The sequence below is a fragment of the Diabrotica undecimpunctata genome, chromosome 2 (assembly GCF_040954645.1).
Source record: "Diabrotica undecimpunctata isolate CICGRU chromosome 2, icDiaUnde3, whole genome shotgun sequence".
Taxonomy (NCBI): domain Eukaryota; kingdom Metazoa; phylum Arthropoda; class Insecta; order Coleoptera; family Chrysomelidae; genus Diabrotica; species Diabrotica undecimpunctata.
Window position 1 is genome coordinate 11,696,056 of NC_092804.1, and position 17,434 is coordinate 11,713,489.

Sequence of the window (17,434 nt, forward strand, 5' to 3'; positions counted from 1 at the left end):
GATTGAAGCAAAGTGTTATTCTCAGATGAATCCCGTTTCTGCCTAACTCGATCCAATGGACGTGTAAGAGTTTGGAGGAGAACTGGTGAACGATTTTCACAAGCTTGCATTGCTCCAAGAATGCCATTTGGTGGAGGCTCGGTCATGGCTTGGGGAGGTGTATCTTCTGACTTCCGCACAGAATTACCCTTCATCGAAAATGGGTCCTTAACTGCACGAAGGTACATTACGGAGATTCTGGAAGAACATGTTATGCCCACCATGGCAGGGCTTGGAGAAGACGCCGTTTTTATGCAGGAAATGCGCGACCGCACTTTGCCAGGATCAGTATGCAATACCTGGACGAGGTTAAATTACGAGGTTACCCTGGCCAGCTAGGTCTCCGGACCTGAATCCCATCAAACATCTCTGGGACGATTTGGAAAAAACGTATTCAAACCCATACACTTCCTCCTAACAACGCACAGGAGCTTAAGGATCTGTTAGTGAGAGAGTGGAGTAACAGACCACAACATGTAATCCGGAGAAAAATTGAGAATATGCCCCGTCGTCTGCAAGAGGTTATTAGAGCAAGGGGAGGCAATACACGATATTAGTCATTGAAATTCCACTGATGTTTTACCATGTTCTGTATTTTTCATTTTTTCTTTCGTATGTCTGTTTCAACAATTTGGTTTGTTTTTTGCTTTTTCAATAAAAACAATAAAAAAACCGTTTTTTTCTTTCAAAACAAACATTGATGACAAATAAAAAATACATTAGCCAAAAAAAAGGTTATTACTGCACCAGATGCAAAAATATTCAAGAAACTTAAAATTTTCAAGGTGACTCGGATTTTATGATCGCGAGTGTATAATAGTCAGTAAAGTATTAAAATCAAAAATATTTCTTTATATTCTGAAAAAGGCACTTATCACGAACATGCGAAAAAGTCGTCCCCGATTTAGTAAAAACACATTTTTACTTACAAAAATCTAAAAAGTAAAAATCTAGAGTTTTATGTAACATTCTTGCAGCAACAGAATAATCTAAAACAGCTATCAAAACAAATTTTAACTGATAGAAACGGTAGAAAAATATCCCCAGATAATGCTCCCACGTCTTTCGAGCAGGAATTCCTAAGCTTCGAAAAGAGTGTTCAAACAGATATTAAGAATATTCAAACGCAGCTAGTAAGTAGCAAACTGATACACGCACATCAGAACTATTATGTACATACATACATGAACGGTGGTAGCTCATTCGCTTTAGGATTCATAAATTTTGTAAATATGGTGTAGAGATACAGAAAAACATTACTAACACGACAAATTATATTAAGGTGGTATGCTCTAGTAATTTAATATAATCAACAAAAGATTATTTTTAATTGACATTATTTTTTTCATTCATTTTACTACATAAATCCCATATTACTTGTTGCTTGAAAATATGGGTCTCGTATTTTTGTATATAAAGGTCTTGTTGGAAAACCAACATTGCTGATTCGTTTGATCTATGTTTCACTGCTCGCTAACGCCTGTGGGTTAGTGTTCCCAACCCTGGAGAGTGGGATTATTGTGACAGGGACGTATAGTTATAGTAAATTTGAAAAAATATAATAGATGAGAAACAATAATCGTCAAATCATGAATGTGTTGCTTGTGTGAGTCCATTTCAAAAGGTAAAAGAAGTAATAAATTAGACTTACAATCAATTTAATTTAACTAATCAGACGACCGGTTTCGCTTTCTACAATATGCAAAGCATCTTCAGGTCACGATACAAAGTTAAATAAATGCTGAAAATAATAAACCCATATTAGGGTGTTGTCTAATAAAGATAAAACAAAGATAGGTGATATAAATTATATAAATTACAGTAATTATGCCAATAATACATGTCTGTGGTTTTTCAAAATGAATAAAATGTTTAAGCAGACAAGGTAAGACCCACAAATTGGTAAAATAGTCTATTAAACTGTAATTAATTAATAAATAAACAAATAAATAAAACATTACTTACATGCCGGTACTCTATTAATTGATGGTTGAAAGAACATGGTTCAAACTATCTTGTATTGTTGATTGGAGAACTCAAGTCAACTATTGTAATTGTTTAACAGTAAACGGGGAAGTTCTTGAGGAGACAGATTTTATCCAATGAAGTAGAGATAGGTAAATGTAATTATATCAGCTTGTAATTATCAAATTTCTTTGATAAAGTTATGTTGCAATATGTGGCAAATGGTTGTAAAGTCCAATATATAAAGGTAAAAATTAAAATTGAGACACTTTAAGACACACAGAAAACACTTAAAAAAACGGGGGGACGAAACAGACATTAAATTTAAAAAGGGGAGGATTTTAAAAGAACTACATCTCTTACTTGGAGACAATGAGTTTTTTATGTTATATATCAGATTTTAGAGGTTTTAGATATTTTAGAGATTTTAGAGGTCACAGAAGAAGAACTGTCACACTTTAACCTACATTTGTCAAGTTTACCTCTAAAATCTGATATATAACATAAAAAACTCAGTGTCTCCAAGTAAGAGATGTAGTTCTTTTAAAATAATCCCCTTGTTAAATTTAATGTCTGTTTCGTCCCCCCGTTTTTTTAAGTGTTTTCTGTGTGTCTTAAAGTGTCTCAATTTTAATTTTTACCTTTATATATTGGACTTTACAACCATTTGCCACATATTGCAACATAACTTTATCAAAGAAATTTGATAATTACAAGCTGATATAATTGCACACCCACACAATTTGTACATCTATTCTTATTCATTGTCTCACAACTGTCACCTTCCAAAACAAAAATAAAAATCTCAAAAAATAACACACATTTCATAAATATATCTCCAGAATAAATATAAATAACTTTAAAGAACTTAATGGTATAGAACATTACTTTCATCAAACAAACAATTACATTTACCTATCTCTACTTCATTGGATAAAATCTGTCTCCTCAAGAACTTCCCCGTTTACTGTTAAACAATTACAATAGTTGACTTGAGTTCTCCAATCAACAATACAAGATAGTTTGAACCATGTTCTTTCAACCATCAATTAATAGAGTACCGGCATGTAAATAATGTTTTATTTATTTGTTTATTTATTAATTCATTACAGTTTAATAGACTAATTTACCAATTTGTGGGTCTTACCTTGTCTGCTTAAACATTTTATTCATTTTGAAAAACCACAGACATGTAATATTGGCATAATTTCTGTAATTTATATAATTTATATCACCTATCTTTGTTTTATCTTTATTAGACAACACCCTAATATGGGTTTATTATTTTCAGCATTTATTTAACTTTGTATCGTGACCTGAAGATGCTTTGCATATTGTAGAAAGCGAAACCGGTCGTCTGATTAGTTAAATTAAATTGATTGTAAGTCTAATTTATTATTTCTTTTACCTTTTAATAATCGTCAAATTTAATTTTATTGCATTAAGTAATAGTTAATAGTTATTAATTGTTTTTATGAAACTGTTGAATTGAAAGTTCCATTTAAAATCATTAGGTATATTGTTAATAGGATTACTGACTCGTGATTGATTTAGATAAAGGCGGTTTATGTCGGTTTTTTAAACTTTATTTTTGTTGTTACAGCTGGCTTACTGTAAAGGAACGCATATTACCTATTAAAATGTACGGAGAGCTATTAAAATGTTACTGATACCGATATTATTTTGATTTTTTTATTAGAAATGTCTGATTTGCACCTTGTACAGTTAGTAGGTAAAGTTACATTTATGCTTCACCCTCCTCAATTTCTTGTCGTACTGTAGTTTGCAGGTGTTTACATGCATAAGTTAAAGTAATTAATGTGTTTTACGCTAAGAACGCTGTATTAAAATGTACTTTACTGTGTTAACAATCATCATATCGGCGCGAAATGAAAAACATTTTGAAATTAATTAAATGTGTTTTTTCGGTCTAAAAATATGGTTTATGAAAATTATAGTGATTATTGTAAAGGCATGACAGTACATAGTTAAAAAGAGTGTAATTATAGTATGTCTACTGTGATTATAGTATGGTTGCTAACGCCTGTGGAGAGGGTGGCCATGCTAAGACGACTCCGTTGGATGGTCCTCGTGTCAAAGAGGCGCCGTGGTGTTGCTCTCCCTATCGGTTCTTTTCTGACTACTATTGTTTTAGTTTTCTAAAGTGAGATTGTCATATTAAATTCTTTTACTCTTATGTTAAATCTGTGGACCAGTCTTTGCAGACTATCTTCATTTTGGGCTATCAATATTGCGTTGTCTGCGTAACAGAGTATTTTGATTTCTTTGTTTCCCATTCTGTATCTCCTTCCTTTGTTAACTCTTTGATGATTTCATCCATGATTAAATTGAAGAGCATGCGGCTCAATTAATCATCTTGTCTTATTCCGCTGCCTATTTCTATAGGTTCTGTAAGTTGTCCATCTCTTCTGACTTCCATTTTGTTGTTTTGGTAGATGTTTTCGATAGTTTTTATAATATTTAGGGGAACTTCTCTATTATACAGAAGATGGATTACATCTTTGAGTCTTACTCTGTCAAGCGCTTTCTTTAGGTCAATCAGACACAGTAATGTTGGTCTATTATACTCTAGTGATTTCTCAGTAATTTGCTTTATAACGAATATTACACGTGTACTCGATCTTCCACTACGAAAACCCAGTTGTTCATCTGCTAAATTTATCCTCTGATTTATTAGCACTTGTAAGATTTTAGTTGTAAGTTTTAGGGCAGTATTTAAAAAGTTTATACCTTTATAGTTTTCTGGCTATTTTTTAACTCCTTTTTTGAATAGTAGAATTATTAGTTCGCTCGTTCTCCATCCAGTACAAGTGAATATTGTAATTTTCACCTGTACCAGAGATCCTAATGAAGCTGAGCTCCAAGAAAAAGTCGTGTGAAAGGTCAGGCCATTACAAGGGTTTAACAGTTCAAGACTGAAACCTGTGATATGACGTCCAGTTTCTCTCTAGGCCGATTTAATAAATTTGGCTGTGTATTTGTCTATATATTACAAGTACGTACTCTCCAAAGTAATTTGCAGATTTTTGGCTTCAAAATTGATTTTGGTATGTGTAATTTCAAGAAATCTTTACCTACCCCAAGTTTCAGAAAAACCTTTTCAACTTTTAATAGCGGATGGTAATTTTTTGATAGCATCTGTTATTATTTAATGTACGAATCTTTTAATATCTCAAAATTCATGAATCGATAAAGCGAGCAAACAAATTTCATGTAACACTCACAACATTTACCTATAAATAAATTAATGGTTGTACATATAATATGACGTGACTAATATTCATGCTTTTGTATTAGGTGTTGCCTTTTAACGTTCATTTATTATTAAACTACTGAAAGGTTTTATGTCAAGACATCTGTCAAATGAAAATCATTGGGACTGAAATGTGAAGTATTAGTATGTGCGACCTGCTTAAATTTATAACGAAGAGAATATTTAACTCGTGACTATAATATGCTGTTTAGAACGTCTTATAATAATTATTGTATTAATAACAAAACTATAATTATATAATATTTATATTATTTATATATAATATTCATTTTATTACTATTATGTTTCTTTTGTTACTTTTATTGCATCTTATTTTTTTATGTATATTACCTACATATATCTGGCCAATGTATTGCTATTAATAATCTACCATCATTTTACGTGGCTAAAGGTTCTAAACCAAGACTGCCGAGATCAGAGGTCAAGATGTATTACAAATATTAGAACAGTCCTACGGTAATAATGAATATTGAAGACCTATGACACAAAAATAAAGTATATTGTTAACAAAAGTGCGTTTTAAAAAATTGCATCAGACCCCACAACATATCTGGAGAAAACAAACAAAATACAAGCGTCAAATATTAAGAAAGAACAACAGTTCTAGCTCATTCCACGAGAAAAATCGTCAAGACGCCCAAAACTTTACCGTTTACTCAAGACACATAAGGCAGGGTTACCATTACGACCATAATCAGCTGTATCGGATCACCATTACAACCACTGGTAAAATTGCTGGCTGACCAGCTGCAACTATACGCAGAGGAAGCAGACTCTTACGTTAAGGACGCAAGCTATTTTATCTATAGTACAAAGTACGTTACTCTCGAGTCTGGACACTTGTTACGTAGCTTTGATGTAGCCTTATTATTCACCAATATTCCAGTAGAAGAACAATTAGAAATTACACCCAAAAAAATCCAGTACCATATGATACACTAAATCTGACGAGGCATTGAGTGCTTGAATAACACCCATTTCATCTACAAAGACCAGAGGTACAAACTAGTTAAAGGAGTTGCGATGGGTTCACCACTGTCACCCGTAACAGCAAACAAACAATGTTATGTAGCATATAGAAACAAAAGCAGTATAAACAACTGAGAATAAACCCAAACTGACAGATAGGACAGACCAATAGAAGATACAGGTTATAGAGAAGAACATCGAAATACCATCGAAAGAAAAGAGGAGACGTCATCCTTACAGGACACAACGTGTGATAAACACAGAACATAAAATAAACTTAAATGAACAAGGATGCTAGCTAACGTTGAAAATAGGACCAAAAGTGTAAACAGGGAAGCAATAGAAATTATCCAACGCCGCATTGATCTATTAGCATTTCCTGTAGTTCTTCTGTGTCTTTTGCTATTAGGGTAATATTATCTGCGAATCTCAGGTGGCTCATCGTTTAGTTTTTCGCCATCTACCGTCACTCGTTGATGTTCCTATTCTAAAATTTGAAACATCTTCTAGAATGCTTGGATGAAACAAAATCTCGTTGTCTAACTTCTTTTTATCTTTTCTATTTTTTCTTAAACAACATTATATACAACAAAGGGGATAGCAATACTCTCAAAACCAAAGCAGTGTGTTTTACGAGAAGTCACCAAATACAACCGAAGTTAAATGCCTCCATGATCTTTGACCAAAAACTAACTTGAAAGAGAATATTTAAAAAAGACATGTCAGCCTGGAATAAATTTGTTACGATCACTCGCAAACAAAAAATGGGGCGCCGACTTTTCTATATTACAACATATCTACAAGGCCCTAGTATGTTCCAAACTAGACTACGGCTCAATCGTTTACAACTCCTCCAAAAACACTTACCTACTTAAAAACAATAGATGTGATTCAAAATACAGGTCTTCGAATTTTCTTAGGAGCACACCACACTAGTCCAATCCAAACCCTATTCTGGTAGTGTTTTTTTTTTGTCTTTATAGAGGTTAGTCTAGAATCTTAAAGACTTCTCAGTCCAGGACGTCGCATGACTGACCTTAGTGCAGGATTCATTATTCGTAGTCCCAGCGATAGTTTCCGAGTTACTTTAAAACGCCCTTTCATCTCCGAGTCTACACCGAACGCCTACCTGTTAAAACAGACCATCCTCTGTCATCCTGTGTAAGGATCACTTCCGAAACACTACCTTCATTTATCCGCAGACTGTCAGCAAGAAGGCTCTCGGTCCCTTTTCGCTGTTTCCCCTTTTTTGGTCCCAAAAACTTGCTTTTTTAAGGAACCTCTTCCAGGTAGCGTTCTAACATCGTATTTCTCACAGTATCCAAGTTTCCGCAGTATAGTAATTCATCCTTGTCAGCCTTTCCCGGGTTAGTTCCTAAAACACTCATGTTCTATGTACACTCCACCCAATCTCTTATGTTCGGGATCAGCATCTTTGTCCACTGTGCCACATCCTCCGTGTTGTTCCATTCTTTTTGCCATCTTTCTCTTTCCTGTCTTCACTCGGTCTGTTGTTCCATTCTTTTTGCCATCTTTCTCTTTCCTGTCTTCACTCGGTCATAATATGGTCTAGATCCTTTCTCTCATATACCTACCTCTTTTCTTTCCACTGCGCCGCAGACAAAGTCCTGTAGGCGCAACTCACAGCTGACTTGTCCTGTCCATTCGTGTCATGAGTCTCCTGTAAGCCGGTATCTCTACCGCCCCACACCAAACTGGTATCGCGTATTCGCGTATTCGCAGCCTTCCGGGTCACTTCCCGCGCATGCTCCCCCCACTTTCCATTCTGGACCAACTTCACTCCCAGGTACTTTACGTGTTTCTTAGGTGTTAGATATGCCGCACATTGTAGTTCCACACTCTGCCTGTTTCTTTTCTCCTTCAAAATGATGGCTTCGGCTTTCTCTGCCGCGAGTTTTCGTTCTGTGCTGTATCATCCATTTCTTCCGCCTGCGTCCTGAACCCGGTATTTCAGATCTGCCAGCTCATTGAGGTCATCCGCTAATGCGAAGGGGGTTGTACCATCTCTGTATTCACAGTTCATAACCCCGTCATATGCCAGGTTACATAGCGTCGGTCCCAAGACGGCCGGGGTTCCTAACATCGAACAACAGCAGGGCCGCCCCCTGCTGTACATCGACTACACTTACGATTGCATCAATCGTGCTTTTGAGATTTCCTCAATCCAGACCCCTCCTCCTTGACCAATACGCCTACCCTCTACAGACACCAGCTTATTGCGCCTAAACAAATCAGAAACTCAAGCAAGTCAAATTAATCAAGAATTTCTTGAAATATTAAGCAAATACGGTAGCTGTTTCAAAGTTGACACCTATGCCTCCAAAAACGAAGACGGAACTGCGGCAGAAATCTACTCATCAGATTACATAACATCTTTCAAAAAAAAAAACTTAAAAGAACCATATTTCGTTTCTACTGGAACTTTCTCCTTTACACTTCTTCATGATAAATTTGAAAATGGGGCAACAATTATTAAGACAAACGCCACTAGTACAAGCAGATTTAAATATAGATTATAAGAAATATAGATTTATAGAAAAAAATATATTTTTTTCATAAATCATGAAAAGATGTTTCACACAAATTTTCATAGTATTCCAATACCTACTCAAATTGTTTACCTCCAGTCCACCTGTCGGACTATAAATTGAGGTATACAGACGCATTGAATATATTGAATAGCATGGTCTATGTTCAGTTCTTGGAATGCCAACCCTGTACAATTTTAATCAGTATATCTTTACTTTGCACTCTTTATGAGGCTTTATCCTAGTGTTTTAAAAGATTGGGTCCTAATCTCTAAGTGGGCATCCAAAAACAACACTTTAAACCCGGAAAACAATACTGATCGTGAAAACCGACTGTGCCAATTAACCTGAGTTTCTCAAAAATATTTTTCTTCCGGTGAAAAATTCGGTTTTATTCGTGTGTACCAAAATAAATACTTTTCTCTTATTTTATTGTCCATTTAGCTTAAACTCTTAAGATGATAATTTTAATTTAGCGTATTTGTGAGTAGGAGTGTGTATTTGGTACATATCATGACTACCAGTTCTATTTTCATTTTCGTCGCGAATATGCATTGCATTACTTCTTGATTGTTTTGACCTTTGATTTAACTAATGTAAGTAGACAAATTTGTAATTCTCTAAATTTAAGAAAGTTTTATTTCGTTTAATCATTTCAAATTCATTCAAGATTAGCAATATGAAAGAATTGCAAAATTTTAATTATTATTATGTGGATAGAAAAAAGCGATCCCTATTTTCTCTTCTTCGATTTTATATTGTAGATTCTTGCTTGTGCATTCTTCAAATATTTACGGGAACTTGTGTGTGAACTGTGTTTTTTGTGTTATGATATCAAAATTAACAACTCAATTGATACCTTGACTTCTCATTTTACCCTGTCGTGACCTAATTGCAATTAGGGTAGAAATAGCAAGGGTATTATAAAAAAATGGGAATCGACCTTAGAACTGGAGAGTTCTACAAAATCCCATTTTAATTATTTTTTTATGTTTGTTAAAAAATATATTACGAATCTTTCCAGTAACATTGACCGTTTTCCTATTATTATTTGTTGAATTTTAAAAATGTTTCGTTAAATACGAAATTGTCACCTTCCGTAAGTTATACCCCCAAGGAAAAAGCACACTTCGGTGCTTGTTAAGATATTCCCTACTTATTGGTAAAATTTCAAGAATATCCATGGATGTTGGTGGATCCAATAATAGAAACAATTATTATTGTTTAAAATGAAAGAGAAGAGGTATTTTGAAATTAAGCCGTGTAATCTAGTCTACTTACTTACTTAGTCCTAAGCCTTTCTACCGTTAGGTGTAAGGCTGGTGGGGTTAAGATTTGCACTGTTGTCTCCATGCTATCCGGTCTTGTGTTAGATTTCGTGCACTTTCCCATGTCAATCCTTTCTTCTCAACTTCTTTTCTGATTTCGTCTACCCACCTAACTCTTGGTCTTCCTCGTTTGTTTTTCCCTTGCATTCTCGTTTCAAACACTCGTTTTGTTAATCTTTCATTCGACATTCTACACACGTGCCCGAACCATCTTAGTTGCCCCTCTACTATTTTTTCGTTTATTGGTTCTAGTTTTAGGTTTTGTCTGATTGTTTCGTTTCGTATTTTGTCTGTCCTCTTTCTGTTTGCTATTTTCCTCAAGAACCTCATTTCCATAGCATTGACTCGAGATTTTTGTCTCCCAGTCAATGTCCATGACTCGCTATTATACATGATTGTAGGTCTAACTACTGATTTAACGACTGCCGTTTTTACCTTCTCCGGTATTTCTTTTTTCCCCAAAAATGTTGTTTTCATAGTGTTAAATAAGCTTCCTGTTCGTCCCATTCTCTCATTTATTTCCATGTCTTGTTTACCGTTTGATTCAATTATTGCTCCTAGGTATTTAAAATGTTCCACTTGTTCTAGTTGTTTTCCGTTTAATTGTATTGCGTGTGTCTTTCTCTTATTTGAAATTATCATTGTTTTTGTTTTCTCTGTATTTATTTTCATATTTATGTTTGACAGTTCTTCTTCTAGGATTTCAAGGTTGTTCTGTAGGTCTTCTCTGTTTTCTGCTATCAAAACCATGTCGTCTGCAAATAGAAGCTCTGATAGTTGAGTCTGTTTCATTTGCCAGTGTCCTAATGTTAGTTTTCTCATTTTTCTCTTGGCTTTCTTTATTGCTTCATCCAGTACCACTGAGAACAGCAGTGGGCTCAACACGCATCCCTGTTTGACGCCTTGACTTGTAGTAAATTCTTCGGATTCCTCGTTGTTGGTTCTCACCGTATTTGTATTATTATTGTACATATCCTTTATTACATCAATTGTTATCCTGTCAACTCCTCTTTCCTTTAATGTCCTCCATACGTCCTTTCTTTGTATTCTGTCAAACGCCTTTTCCAGATCAATAAAGCATATATGTATTTCTCTATTTTTATTGATTACTTTCTCACTTATTTGTCTTATTGTGAATATGTGGTCTTGCGTGCTTCTGTCCTTCCTGAATCCACATTGTGTATCTTCCATAGTTGGTTCTATTTGGGGTTTTATTCTTGTTTCTATTATTCTTGCGAATAACTTCCCAGGAATACTTGATATAGTAATACCTCGATAATTATTACAGTTTCTCTTGTCGCCCTTTTTGTGTATTGGTAGTATAATGTCTTTCTTCCAGTCGTGTGGTATTTCTGCTCTCTTTATGATATCATTCATTAGTTCTTTCATGCTGTCCACTCCCTCTTTTCCCATGAATTTTATCATTTCCGGGGTGATATCATCCTTGCTTGGTGCTTTGCCTAATTTAACTCTTTCAATTGCCTTTTCTAGTTCCTCTGTTGTTATGGGTTCTACTTTTTGTTCTTCATTAATTTCTTGTATCTCCACTATGTTGTCTACGTCTGTATGAGTTAGCTCTTTGAAATGTTCTCTCCATCTTTCCATTATTTGGTTTTCTTCTGTTATTACCTTTCCATTCTTGTCTTTTATATTCGGCATCATGTGTTCTTTCTTTTATCTGAGCTGTTTTAATGCGCCATAGAAGAGTTTTTGGTTTTCTCTATAATTATTTGTCATTTTTAGTCCAAACTTTTCCCATGACCTTTCTTTTTCTGCTTTCACAGCTATTTTAACCTCTTTTCTTTTTTCTTTATATGCCTCATAATCTTCAGGTCGCTTTGTACTTAGATATCTCTTCCATTTTTCTTTTTTGTTCTTTACTTTCGTTCGTATTTCGTCCGTCCACCATTCAGTTCTCCTCATGCTATTATTTGCTATTTTTGTCTTCCCGCAAGTTTCCTCAGCAGCTATGATTAAGCTGGTCTTGAGATTTTCCCACTTTTCTTCTATACTTGCAGTTTTTGTCCTACCTTTCAAAATATTATCTAATTTTTCTTGGAATATCTTCTTATATCTTTCTTCTTTTAATTTGTAGCTTTTTACTTTTTCATTTACTACCTTTCTCCTCTTTTCTTCATTTTCTTTTGCTGTTCTCATTCTCATTATTACTAGATGATGATCACTGCCAATCTCTGAGCCTCTTTTGACTTTCGTGTCTTGTACTCTTTTCCATTTGTTGCTACTTACCAAAAAGTAATATATGATTGAACATAAGCAAACACCTGTAATGGATACAGCTATTAATATTTACTAAATAATAAAATGAGAATCTATTCCAGTTTAAACATAAATAAACACCTGTAATAGATACAGATATTAATATTTACCAAAAAATAAAATGAGAACCTGATTTATACTAATAGAAATTTTTAATACCGGAACCAAAAAAAACTCGACTATTAAAAACTAGAATATTTAAACACATTATTTACCAATAAATGATAGTGAAAACCTGCTTATACTGGAAATTTGTAATACCAACAACAAAAACAAAAACTCGGTTACTAACAAGGTTTAAATTATAGACCAGTGGAACGAGAATTTATTCGCCTAATAATTGTTTACAAATTTATTATATGTTTACGTTTTTCTGTGGATTCAGGAATTAAGTGAAGTACATAGTTTAACTAATATTATTTATTTCACGTTACTACGAAATAAACTCACTAAATAACATACAGATTGAACGAATTTAAAACGGAACATACAATTTAATATATGTCTGTTTGAACTGCATTTGAAATAGTGGACCAATATAAAACTTGGACAAAAATAAATCCATACCCGGTGATAGACATTGTATAAAATATCGTTCAACTATCTGTCTCCTTTAAAGGAAAGAGAAGCTTCCTAATAGTCGGAGAGATAGAGCCGAAATTTTGAACTGATCAGTAATATGACATTTCTCTATTGGAATATATTCATTGTAACTGGGTTAAGACTTTGCCTTGCAGGCGGATGCCCCTCGTGGTACAGGGGGTGGCTATACAGGGATGAAGTTGTAATTTTTTTCGGAAAAATTAACGATCGATAATATGGCTGAAAATTTGCCCAGAATAAGATGTTGGTATAACTAGACGAAATCCCAAAGGGCGGACCTGAGAGTGGATACATAAGGAGTGGCAGACAGGGGTGAAATTGCAATTTTTTGGGGAAAAATTAACGATAAGTAATATGTCCGCCATTTTCATGGCTCATTATTTAGCCCCTAAAAACTCTAAATCCAAAAGAGCGGACAGCTGGGTTGGTACAGAGAGCCATAAAACGGGGTCAAATGTACCACTTGCCTGCGCATTTTAGGTTTCGGTAACAATTTTCAAACTGATTTTATTATGATATTTTTATACCGATTGATTTGAAAATTTGTATGCTCACTTCTGTTACTATTCTGAAAAGCGTCAAGTAGAGTTTTCCTCAAAATTTTCCAAAAAAATTTCCGTAAATGAAAATTTTCGTAATTTTTTGAGGTAAAATCTAATTTGTAGAATACTTTCGATTTTCTGTCAGTTTTACCATGATTTTTTTCCCAAAACTTTCAGACGATTTTTCCGATAAGAAAAAAAAAATTAGAAAAACTTTAAAAATTTCGTCTCACTTTCAATGATATCACATTCATTATCTGCTTCATTTTCAATCACTACTTCTCGAACTGATTCTGGCATCTGAGGTCCACTAAACCATTTGAATTTATATGTTTCATCTTCAAACTCCCAATCATGTTCTTCAACAATCAATTCTGTTGGTACTTTTTTATGAGCATTTGTCCAAATATTTGAAATATAATGGGCTCGCAGTAGATGTTGGTGTAATTCATCTTGACATGGTGGTAAGCTTGAAGCATCGAAATTTTTTAGTTTTTTTTTAAAAGGCTCGTTCACATCATGCAACTTATACTGCCGGTTAAATAGTGAAAATCTGACATAGTTTACTTTTCTTTTTGGAATTGTTCTCGTCAGTCCTGTTCCATATAAGTGACATATGAAAGTTTCTAAGGTTTCAAAAACTTCATTACAATCGAAGTCAGTTTCACCAAGTTGGATAAAAGCATCTTGATACTTATTACATTTAGCGCATGCGTCTAGAATTACTGATCTAAATGGAACGCGCATCATTATTATTTTAATATTTTAAAATAATAATGATGCAAAATTAATGTCCAAACAGAATTTGTTAAATTATAATTAACTAATAAAAAAAAATCAATCAATTTGAAAGTTAAAAAAAATATTGAAAATATCTACAGAGTAAATTTCAAAACTTAAAATATTGATAATTCCACTATTAAATTGATTTTTATTAATAATTATTTGTAAAATGTTAAAGGAATTCTACAAACTGAATTTTACCTATTGATAAATAGAAATAATATATTTTGTATTTGATTATTAATGTAATAATAAATCAAATTTTTCTTATATCTGAACAACCATTATTTATGCAATCATCATCATTTTGGCTTTACAACCCTGTGTGGGTCCTAGCCTCCCCAAGAATTTTTCTCCAGTCGTCCCTATCCATCGCCTTCCTCCGCCAAGCACGTATTTCCATATTTCTCATATCTTGGTCTATGTTATCTAGGAATCTTGTTCTGGGTCTTCCTCTTCTTCTTTGACCAATAGGTCTATCAAGGAGCGTTTTTCTAGCTGGGTCGGTTTGTTCCATCCGCATTACATGGCCTACCCACCTCAGACGTCCTATCCTTATGTGTTTTACGATATCTGGTTCCTGGTATATCCTATAGAGTTCGAAGTTGTATCGTCTTCTCCAGACACCATTTTCATTTACCGCTCCATAGATGCGCCTTAGTATTTTTCTTTCGAAACATCCTAACATGCTTTCATTGCTTTTTGTTAAAGTCCAGGTTTCTGAACCATATGTTAGGACTGGGCGTATTATTGTTTTGTAGAGTTTTACTTTTGTATTTCTTGATATAACTGTAGATTTAAAAAGGAGATTAAGCCCAAAATAGCATCTATTAGCCGTGCAAATTCTGCGGTTTATCTCTGCGGTAGTGTCATTCTCAGTATTGACGAGCGTTCCCAGGTATACAAATTCGTTAACTGCTTCGATGACGTCATTTTCTATAACAAGTGGCCGTAGTGTTTGTGGTTGCGTACCTATTTTCATGTATTTTGTTTTGTTGGTGTTTATTATTAATCCCATTTTTGTAGCCGCTTCCTTTAATGCTACGTACGCCTCTCGTGCTGCGTTTTCCGTTCTCCCAACAATATTGATATCATCAGCATATGCTAAGATCTGCACAGATTTGTTATATATTGAACCGGTAGTTGTGATTTGTGACGTACGTATTACTTTTTCCAGAGCTAGATTGAATAGTATACAGGAGAGTGGGTCTCCCTGACGTAGCCCGTTATTTGTTTTAAAAGGTTCAGAGAGTTCCCCCTGGATTCGTACTTTGCATTCAACTTTTTCAAGGGTTAGTTTGGTTAAACTTACCAACTGATTTGGTACTCCTAGGTCTATCATTGCTCTAAACAATTCTCTTCTATTTACAGAATCGTAGGCTGCCTTGTAGTCTATAAATTATTTATGCAATATAAATTTAAAAACCTTTTTATTGTTATAAAAAATAAGTAAAATCACTATTTGTTATACCAAAAATATTTAATAGTTAACATTATAACATTACTTTAATTTAATAAAATATCAAATATCAAACATTTATTCAATTAAAAATTAATTCGTAAAATATTTATATTTAAGAAAAAAATGTGATTTGTAAAGTAAATATGACTTTAGTTTGAAAGAAAAACATTATCATTATATCATTTTAAAACTACAAAATATTCTATAAAAGATTCAGACGATGACTTAGAGTTTTATCAAAGGTTTTAGAAAAGTTTTTCTAAATTTTTTTTTCTTATCGGAAAAATCGTTTGAAAATTTTTGGAAAAAAATCATGGTATAACTGACAGAAAATCGAAAGGATTCTACAAATTAGATTTTACCTCAAAAAATTACGAAAATTTTCATTTACGGAATTTTTTTTGGAAAATTTTGACGAAAACTCCACTTGACGCTTTTCAGAATAGTAACAGAAGTGAGCATACAAATTTTCAAATCAATCGGTATAAAAATATCATAATGAAATCAGTTTGAAAATTGTTACCGAAACCTAAAATGCGCAGGCAAGTGGTACATTTGACCCCGTTTTATGGCTCTCTGTACCAACCCAGCTGTCCTCTCTTTTGGATTTAGAGTTTTTAGGGGCTAAATAATGAGCCATGAAAATGGCGGACATATTACTTATCGTTAATTTTTCCCCAAAAAATTGCAATTTCACCCCTGTCCGCCACCCCTTATGTATCCACTCTCGCGTCCGCCCTTTGGGATTTCGTCCAGTTATACCAAGATCTTACTCTGCTCAAATTTTCAGCCATATTATCGATCGTTAATTTTTCCGAAAAAAATTACAACTTCATCCCTGTACAGCCACCCCCTGTACCACGAGGGGCGTCCGCCTGTAAGGCAAAGTCTTAACCCAGTTACAATGAATATATTCCAATAGAGAAATGTCATATTACTGATCAGTTCAAAATTTCGGCTCTATCTCTTGGACTATAAGGAAGCGATAAGTGGTTTGACAGCATAATAACTGCTTGTGTAGTCTAGTTTTCACAGTGATTCTAGGCAACCTATTTGGGTGGAGTTTTAACTTGTTCTTGAATGAATTCAGAATCCAGCAGCCCGCTGAAGTATTGGATTTTTATAATATAATTATTTGGCAACCTTTTGTTGCCCAACCACCTAGAGCGGAGTTGAGCCGAAATACATTGATTTCGTATGTTCCGTTTTAAATTCGTTCAATCTGTATATCTCATTATTATAAATACACTAATATTTAGCGGCGACAATAATATGGGTGTTACTAACAATAATACTTGTCTATCTACTGTCAATTCAAAGGCCTAACAGTTTATATACACGAACATCTGTTCTAGAGTTCTAGCGAAGGTACGGATTTTGTACTTCTTCTTCTTCCTTTTTGTATGTAGGCTTTAAAGCCTGTTTGTTCTTCGATATTTGCCTCATAAATTGTTTAAGCTATCGTCGTCGTCTCCTTTTAGATGTGTCAGGTCCTGTCTCCGCCGTGTATGTTAATATGGGTCTAATTGCTGCTTTATAGATTCTTGTTTTTGTATCTTGTCTTAGGTATTTGTTCTTCCAGATTGTGTCATTAAGAGATCCCGCCGCTTTACTTGCTTTTA

At 34.0% G+C, this 17,434-nt stretch overlaps 1 protein-coding gene across 10 annotated transcripts in view; it reads left to right on the forward strand.

Annotated features, from left to right (window-relative positions):
- The window catches only part of LOC140434185 (uncharacterized), a 69,541-nt gene that overhangs the window by 41,331 nt on the left and 10,776 nt on the right, over positions 1-17,434 (forward strand). For 9 of the 10 annotated variants that reach the window (XM_072522259.1, XM_072522260.1, XM_072522261.1 and 6 more), the window contains one exon: positions 1,017-1,172. The exons of the other annotated variant lie outside the window; for it this stretch is intronic. In XM_072522259.1, coding sequence (XP_072378360.1) covers positions 1,017-1,172 — 156 coding nt within the window. The remainder of the gene's footprint in view (positions 1-1,016; positions 1,173-17,434) is intronic. 10 annotated transcript variants of the gene reach the window in all.